General features: G+C 33.3%; 1 protein-coding gene across 1 annotated transcript; it reads right to left on the reverse strand.

Moving 5' to 3' along the window:
* Positions 1-1,048: 1,048 nt before the first annotated feature.
* Positions 1,049-3,466, reverse strand: LOC132624845 (phospholipase A1-IIgamma-like). The gene is made up of 2 exons (XM_060339576.1): positions 2,739-3,466; positions 1,049-1,976 (listed from the first exon to the last, which is right to left on the reverse strand). The coding sequence occupies exons 1-2, from the start codon at positions 3,321-3,323 to the stop codon at positions 1,374-1,376; spliced, it is 1,188 nt and encodes a 395-aa protein (XP_060195559.1). The 5' UTR covers positions 3,324-3,466; the 3' UTR covers positions 1,049-1,373.
* Positions 3,467-9,773: the final 6,307 nt, after the last annotated feature.

Below are 9,773 nucleotides of genomic sequence, written 5' to 3' on the forward strand. Positions count from 1 at the left end.
GGTAATAATGGATTATAAGTTGGAAAAGGATAGAAAATTTTCTCTTAATTGTAGGGAAAAAACATGAAAGAGAGAAATACCGTTAATTTTCTTAGAAACCGAAAAACCGACCCAAACCGACTACAACCAAACCGATGGATATGTATTATATTTGGTTTGATTTGGTTTTAATAATTTTAAAACCGACTAGATTGATTTGGTTTTGGTTTTAACCAAAACCGACCCAAACCGACTCATGAACACCCTTAGCTGTGAGAACCTCACCTCCAACTTGAGAGGGATATTGAGATTTAATGTATTTATACATTACTCTTCATTAGTTAAATTAGATCCAAGTCAGCAAAGTAGTTAGCTTATTAGTTTGTTAGGTGGTTGGTTAGTTACAACTTTAGTTAGTTAGTTGTAGGATTGCTTGGCTGTCAATTAGCTGGATATTTCAATTTGTAATTGTATATAACGCTTTGATCAATGCAATAGAAGATGAGCATTTCATTTACTCACTTCTCTTCCTTGGATTCTCTCCATTGCTCCGACCACCATTAATGGTGTAATTGAGGTTCTTCACCATTGTTCTTCATTCTTTCAATCTTAATAAGATCTTAATTTATTGACTGGGGCTCCTTAACCCACCATATTTAACACTACTATGATATTTGTTTTATCATATTTTGTATCAATACATTGACAGTTCGTTTGGATGGTTGTTACACGTAATTTCATAATATATTGTATTGTACTAAAAATTTTTGATGAAATAACGTTTGGCTAGATTGTATTGTTATCCATCGTTACATATATCAACAATCTAAAGAATAAACTTACAACATTTTAAAGAAAACTAGGGCATGGGGTAGAATTAATTGTTCTAAGAAAAATGTAGGACCAAGAATAAAAACGGGATTATAAAATAATAAGCAAAGTCAAAAAGAGAAAAAAAAGTGTAATAACATCATGGCCACACCAAATCATTCTTTACATAAATAAATCAATACCTTGAAAAATCCAAGCCAACGATCAGACTTAGCGATTCGATATAATAAAATTAAAGTAATAATCAAAATAAATATTATATTAAAATAACAATGCGATACGACAACCATCCCAACAAGCCGTAAGATCCATTACATATCTCTCAAAATAATAACAAAAACAAAACAGAAATTGACACATAAATTAAAATTAGTTGACAAGTTTAGCAAATAAATTGACTATAAGGTTGACCACCTCAGGAACCAGAAAGGATCGGACAACCTCATTTCGAGCTTTAGGCGTACGGATATTCCTTATCCCGTATTATTAGGGTAACCTTACACGAAAGAGCCCCTTTATTCACACATTACATGAAAAGAAATAAATAAAACCATAGCTCTCTCTCAAAAGTCATAATCCTCGCGATCCATGAGAAGCCAAGTTCCATCTTTTTGTTGAACCATTCCTTTGTTCTTCTCGATCCACCAAGCCCCAGGGACATGATATTCATCTTTTAGAATGTCCCATACCCTGTTGACAAGTGCGAGATCGCGATGCACCTCTAGTTTAAAATCTCCTGATCCTTGGGTACCATCAATTCCGTGCAAGTAACCCTCCAAATTATGTGGTGTGTGTAGGTCTCCAGGATTAAGCTTCAAATAGGGGGATTTTGTGGTGTCAATTATTATTTCCTTCCCAACTTCGAAATAGACATCTAGATTTGGTAATTTCGGAACAATATCAGGTTCGTTACGAATTCTCAAGATGTGGAGGTGTTTCAGTTGAGAAACTGCATTTTGAAAAAGATAATCCCCAACTTTAGGACTTGCGAATACAAAAGCTGTCACTGGGAACTCCTTGCCAGTGCTTGACTTGTTGATTTCATTGTAAGCTATGTCAGCTGCATTTAAGGTTGCAAGTGATGCACCGAGGCTGTGGCCAGTCACTGTTATGCTTACCTCTTCGTCCTTATATTCCTCAACCAATCTTTTCACTTCTTCAATGACCTGAAAACGAGTATATTAAAATGTATGGTAAAAAGAGTGACAATAAGCTATTTATTTATTGCTAAAATATGCGTAATTTTCACAAGAAACTATAAATTCTAATAGTAATATTTTAAAGGAAAAGAGGAACAACATATACAGAATGAAGAAAATGTCAGCGGTTTGTTATTTCGAGAATTAGAAAAAATATTAAGTATAAATTAGTTTAAAAAAATTGATCAAATTAAAAGTGTTTATGAGCTGAAAAATCATAAGTTGGGGATGAAAAACTTACTATGAGTCTGTTTGGATGGGCTTATGCCTGTAAGCTGCAAACAGCTTATAAGCTAAAAAAAAATAAGTTGGGGTAGTCTAACTTATTTTTTTTGGCTTATAAGTTATTTTCAGCTTATAAGCTGCTTTAGATAAGCTAAGTCAAATGGACCCAATTATTTTTTTGAGCTTATTTTAAGCACAAAATGACTTTAAGTTGGCCAGTCAAACACTCAAAAAAGCTGAAAACAGCTTATAAGCAACTTATAAGCCAATCCAAACGGGCTCTATGACTTTTTCATGAATTTGACTTATGAGCAACAATTTTTATGTTTACCGAACTCATAGATAAGCCAAAAAGTGCTCATTAATCAGTTTGACCAGCTTATAAACTTAGCCAAACACTCTTTAAATTTTAAGTGTGATGGTTATACACATCAACAATCAAAATTACAAAAACATGCAACAATACCGGAAGAAAAACATGCAAGTAAGCAAATATATATGTACCTGGTGTCTGGCACTAGTTTTATTAAACTTTGATTGTGAATCTTTTGATGTATACATGCTGTAGAAGCCATGATGCAACAAAGGTGTCGAATGAAGTGCTGATGCACCCAAAAATACTTCTATTCCTGGAATAAGTAAAAATTTACAATCTTCCCACCACTCCAGTGTCTGAATTGTTCCTCGCCAAGCAATTACAATATCCCTCCTTCCTAGTGAAACTTTCCCCTCATCAGTAGCCACAGCAATGTACCCCATAAAATTTGATTTCTTCCACCATGAATCGCATGACGATGATTTCACATGGAAATCACGAGGAAGTAAAATGGATGAGGTAGCATAGAAGTATTTGGTTACTTTATACTTGAGCGGGTCAAGCCCACACCTAGCAAGAAGATTTTCCATCGAGTATCTACTAGCTCCTACATTCTTAGATATTGGATCCGAAATGAAGGTGTCATAAGTTACATGAGCCAACTCTCCGTATTGAATGAGATATCTACGGAGATCAACATCCAATGGTTCTAATAGCCCATCCCAATTGTTTTTGCCACTAAGTTCCTCCCATTTCTCAGCCATGTTAGCCATTCTTTTTCTTTTATGCCTTTTTTCTCTCTTTCTCTCTTTGTTTTTCTTTGGTATGTGCTTATCATTTAGACCATGTATTTATAGTGAAGCAAAATCGTTTCTCTCTTGGGATCTCTCATGCATGAAATTAACATGCTTTCAGTGCCCAATAATTGAAATGACCAAGCAATAGCGCTAATAATTACAGCATCTCCATATTTCTAATTTGGCTTAATACCTGACATGTTTTGTAAGATAGACATATAAACTTATAAGGTGACCAGCTAGACACTTAAACTTACTCAAAGTGTATTTTTCAAGTTTTTCAGTTGTTTTGAAAACAAAAACTATATTTTTCAAACACTCACAATTTTCATGGCCAAACAAGCCCTAAATATATCACAATTTTTTTTTTTTTAAAATGCAAAAATAAGGCAAACGCATATACATGAGACTATAAATGTGCACTTAAACCAATAAATACTCGCTAATCGCAATTTTGCAGCTTTCAATTAACTCGGTTTTTTTTTTTTTACACTTGAATAATTAAAAAACAATAACTTTAACCAATAAAAATCCTTAAAAAAAAGAAATTTCAAATTAAGAAATTTCGAAGTTCAGTATTTCAAGTGTAAAAGAAATTTCAAATTAAGAAAACTGTAAAGCCGAGAAGAAAATCCTTAAAAAAAAGAAATTTCTTAATTTGAAATTTCTTTTTTTAAGGATTTTTATTGGTTAAAGTTATTGTTTTTTAATTATTCAAGTGTAAAAAAAAAAACCGAGTTAATTGAAAGTTGCAAAATTGCGATTAGCGAGTATTTATTGGTTTAAGTGCACATTTATAGTCTCATGTATATGCGTTTGCCTTATTTTTGCATTTTAAAAAAAATATTTTGTGATATATTTAGGGCTTGTTTGGCCATGAAAATTGTGAGTGTTTGAAAAATATAGTTTTTGTTTTCAAAACAACTGAAAAACTTGAAAAATACACTTTGAGTAAGTTTAAGTGTCTATCTGGTCACCTTATAAGTTTATATGCCTATCTTACAAAACATGTCAAGTTTAAGGGTCCATCTAGGTATTAAGCCTTCTAATTTACTCAAATTTTTTAAAGTTTATTGGTTCTGGATTCTAGAAAACGCAGCTTACTGTATTTTTAATAAATTATTTATAGCCTGATTTTGGGAAGGAGGGAGAAAATGCTTAAATATGACGTGATCCTACTTAGCTCATCGTTAGTTGTCATCAATATGAAACACTGAAGTAAAGTTGAAAGTCTACGCTAATTTTAAATGTATCAAAGAAGGATTCCACGTACATGTACCATTATTTAAAAAGCTGAAATAATTAAATATTGTTTTTCAACGGGATGCGCAGTAGGTGAATTCTATAATTGTTGATCAAGTTTGGTTACAACTAGGGGCGTTCATGATTTGGTGAAAATCGAACCCAATCGAAAATCGAACCAAACCGGTTAAAAAATCCGATATTTACTTTTGTTTGGTTTTGAACTTTAAAAATCGATAATATTTGGTTTCGTTTATGTTCTATTAAAAACTTGGAAAAATAACTTAAGCAAGTCGATAAATTATATATACAAATTTTATAACTATTTATATATATGATATTAGTTTTTCATAAATTATTATAATATTTTATACCTTTTAATCATTATTTTGGCTTTATTCTACTTATTTCTGCAATGTGAAAGCACATTTCTTAAAAGATAAGCCCAACATAGTTGAAATACGAAGAAATTGCATCGTTTGCCCTTCAAATGGGCTGGTTATTAATTTTTTCCGGACAAAATCGAACATATGTCTAGTGAGTATAAGTTTTTAAGGGCGTGAAGCATGACTTGTGAGATATTATGATAAGAAAATAAAACTTATACCACGCGAAAAAGCTATTTGCCTTGAGAAGCAAAATTAGAGACCAACACAAATAGGGACAAAAGTGCAAATCTTAGTGGAAAAATGGAGGAACTAACTTTATTATTTATAATATGTATAGTTTTTTTGGCACTCAGCTATTTGTATACACTTAACTGCATCTTATGCGTATATGAGCAACAATTGATGATTATGATCTTATTATTCCGACTGATACATTACTCTCTTAATACTATATTATCCTTATCTCAAATTTTACATTAGCTCTTATATTATTATTTTCTATGTTGTATTATGGTCTCCAACATCTACATTTATTTATGGTACCATCTCCAATACTCACTACTAAAACAATAGCAAAAATCGACGTAAAAAATTAACCTCCGGTTGTTAGTGTTATTGATGGGTAAAAAAAACGATCTTCGGAGATCGGTTTTTAAAATTAAACAATTTTAAAATGCACCATCCAGGAATCGAACTCCATTTTTACCGTGGTAGGATATATTTCTAAAACTAGACTACTAGACTATTGGTGATTGTAATTAGTTTAATACTATGATTTTTTTATTTATACTCTTCAAATTCCGTTTTTTTCCAAAAAATAAATCGACCTCCGGTGGTCGGCTTCTCTTTTTAAGAAAAATTCTTTTTCTGAAGACTAACCTCCGGAGGTCGGAATTTCGCGAAGAAAATTATTAAAAAACGAAACCAACCTCGAGAGGTTGATTTTTAAAAATATCTTTTTTAAATTTAAAAAAGGATCTCCGGAGGTCGGTTTACAGTTTTTCGATTTTTGCGCTAAGAAAATAGACCTCCGGAGGTCGATTTGTTCTTACTTCTTGTGGAGGTCGGTTTTTGAGAGTGATTTTACGTGTTTTTTTAGTAGTGACTCTTCTTTCAAACATGAGGTGGCGAATAGTTCTGAGTTTGCAAACTATAGTAGAGTATGCATGCCAAGAAAGTTACTGTTGTCACGCCCCAAAACCCACCCTAGATGTGACCGGCATCCGACATCATGAACAATATCGGAAGAACCTAAACAACACAATAATAACACTTGAACCCGCCAAGTTCAATATTCGCCTCCAACAGTTTACAAAATAAATGTAACATCAAGTTCCTTTTTAATAATCTTAATTTCCTTATTAAATTAAACAAAGTTATAAGTAACTGCATATATCAGGAACACAATTATGAAATAAGATCAGCGGAAGTCTAATATAAGTAAATAGTCATAAACGTGGCAAACACCCATTAAGTCGTACGAGACTTTGACAATCTACCCACAATTCCTACAACTATCTATGGAGCTTCTAAGAGACACAACAATCATCTAACTTCGGGACGCAGCCCGAAAATCTAGAATAATAAATGAAACAGGAAGTGTCCCACGAACAAGGATGTGGGCTCACCAAATCAACAACAGCAGCAAGTTCTCCTAAGCGTCGAGAGTATCACGAACCTGCTCTTCTCTGTTACCTAACATGCCATCAAAAACAACAATGGTATGCCTGAGTACTTTCGTACTCAGTGAGTGCTTCGGGGACAACAAGTAATATAAAAATAAAATATAATAATACATAAAGAAATCAGTTCTGAAACGATAGTATAAAAACAGTCACTCCACTTTATGATTCGTAATATCATTTGTTAAACAGTTTACAAAGCCATTAATCAATATAAAAACAGCTATTCAGCTTGTGTATCTCAATAACAATTATGAAAATCGATTATAAAGCCTTTTGTCTAGTTACAACTTTCAATTATGCCTTTCAAATTGATCATGATCGTCAACAACAGTTCCATGAGAGAATAAGAATATCACACATGCCAATACAGGCCCAAGAATCAATCACATCGAAGGGATGACCGTAGAGGTTCCCTAAACACAGCGCACCACACCGGAATATGTAATTCTCGGTGGCTATCCTTCCTCCCGAATAGCTAGGCATAAACCACACTCCAGGTAGCGAACCCGGTAGTGGCCACTCTTCCTCCCGAATGGCTAGGCAATTACCACACTAGGATCCATAGTGGCTACCCTTCCTCCTGAGTAGCTAGGCCAAACACAACAACAAAGTTCATAGCATAGAAGCCGATTCACAATTTGTCTCAAAGTAGTCACACCATCAAATATCATTAAAGTTCATGATGCCATTACGAAAATCCATAACTTCATAGATAATCTTGAAAACGTTTCCACTTCTTTAAACAAGATTCCTTTGTCATAGTTCCTTTGTAAAAATCATCAATACCAACAATTAACCATCATCACTGATCATCTCTTATAGAAGAAAACGATTATGATTTCATATACGTATGTAGAGGATAATACAATCAAGGTTTAATGTGGGCTTGTCCCCTCACGCACATTAATCATTAATCAAAACATGTAATTAATTTCAAGAGTGTAAAACCAATTCATCATATCATTCAAAACATACTTTTATGAAGAATCAATCTTTCAAGAGAGTTTGCAAAAGAGACATATAATTTTAACTTTGTATTCAAAAGGATTTTATTTTTAAAGAGACATCCTTAGATCCCGTTAAAATATCTCAAACATAAGCTCCATACTTCAAAGAATCATTCTACATCTATTTGAGGTTTGTATGACCAATAAACTATAGATATTCACCAAATTCACAGCTCCTGTTCATAGCTTGAAACGCACGGTTACAGACCCCGAAATCCGATCTTCACCGTTCACATTTAAGACCTATATGTTGGGACAACTCAGTTAAAATTTGGGCTCGATCCCATGGTTATATTCGCGGGAAAAGTGAATTTAATATGGCTGTTCGGAGGAAATTCTACAGCAAAATACTAGGGTTTGTTACAAATTAGGTTTAATGTGGGTTTGTCCCCTCACACACATTAACCACTATTTAGACATGAATTAGAGTTCAAGAAACATGAAAAAATTACTTTTCCTTTCATTCGTTAAAGAATCTTGAATAAAAATTTATACTTCCAACAATAGGTTCAAAAAGTTATTTTCATTCAAAATAAGTTTTCATAAGAGAGACATACAAATCACCTTTATAGTCAAAAAATGATTTTTAAAAAAAGACATACAAATCACCTTTATGGTCAAAGTGATTTTTAAAAGTGACATACCTTAATACGTTAAACAAAGTTTAACAATTCACTTTTGTAATGAAGAACACCCAAACCCTAGCTTTAATCACTTTGGGAAGAATTATGTTGTTAAACCCTAAGTTTTGGTCACAAGAATCATGTTAAGAATCATGGGTTTGATGTTAGAATAGATTAGTAATGTTAATGGTGTTCTTACCTTTGATTTGAAGACTTGGAGGGATGATTTTCGTCCTTAGGGTTTGGAAGAATGAAAAAAAATGGGAACAAAATAAGACCATACCCATTTTAAACCCCATTTTCTGCTAGAAATGGAAGAAGTACGTCCTAAAAGGACGTCCCGTACTTTCCGGGCGTACTTTGGGCGAAATCTCCAGCTTTTGCGCCCTTCAGTAAAACGGACATAACATTTTGTACACAACTTTTCTCGGGTTGGGCGACCTACCATTGGAAATCTATTTCAAAGATCTACAACTTTCATCAAGGAAGTTTTTTCAAATTCGCAACAAATTTTCATGAAAATAGACCTACCAAAACTAATGCGAATTTAAGAGCCCTTAAGAACTTCAATTGTTGGTTTGACTTCAAAACAACCATCTTCCACCCGAATTCATCAAGAATGGATTCATATAGATATAATATTATCTTAACACTAGATTTTTACATATTCACACCTAACCCCAATTTACGGAGTGTTACAACTGTTCGATGAGTAATCGCTAAAAAATGAACGATCAGAATAGTTCTTCGGAATGATATTATCGAATATGGTAGTCGGAACAGTACTCCTTAAGTAGGGTCACCTTAAATAAAAATGGTGATTTCTGTGGACACCACTGTGGGTTTGCTCATTTGAAGTAGTTGTCTCATGTCAGTTGTGTTGTTTTACTATTATCAATTATCATTTAGCCAGTTATAAATCAAAAATCGAACCAAATCTACAAGAATCAAACCGGTGATTTTTATTTTATTCGGTTTGGTTTTAGAAATTTAAAAACCAACTAAATTGATTCGATTTTGATTTTAATCCAAAACCTATTACACCTTGTAGTTTTGTACGTTAAGATTCGTTAGGTGTTGGTTGTTTTAATTGTGGACACTGGAGTTACCTTCTAGGATATATGAGATTATATGCGCCTACCTTATGATTATGAGGGTTTAAGTTCATATAGTAAGCTATGGAAGGATTGGAGAACAATTGAATTAAGGAAATTAAGTTTGTTGGAACTTTGGAGAAAAAATGGGGACAATTTTGGTCCAACTTGAGGAAGGAATATCTCCTAATATACTAGGAGTTTTGAAGTAAATCAAAAAGCCTAAATTGAAGTTAATGAAGTCTAGTTTCCAATGCAACAAACCGCTCGTCGATACGACGTCGGAATAGAGAATTATGGACATTACAAGTCAAGCAGACGGAGCAGAAACGCGCAGCTACAGTGCGCGACACGCGCAGCTACAGTGCGAGACACATGCGCGGAAA

Source organism: Lycium barbarum, chromosome 12, assembly GCF_019175385.1.
Source record: "Lycium barbarum isolate Lr01 chromosome 12, ASM1917538v2, whole genome shotgun sequence".
NCBI lineage: Eukaryota > Viridiplantae > Streptophyta > Magnoliopsida > Solanales > Solanaceae > Lycium > Lycium barbarum.

Bases quoted from the DNA above. Each gene is read 5' to 3' on its own strand.
- LOC132624845 (XM_060339576.1), bottom strand. From the start codon at position 3,323: ATGGCTAACATGGCTGAGAAATGGGAGGAACTTAGTGGCAAAAACAAT. The intron at 1,977-2,738 runs GTACATATATAT...ACTCGTTTTCAG, and splicing joins AAACTAGTGCCAGACACCAG to GTCATTGAAGAAGTGAAAAG.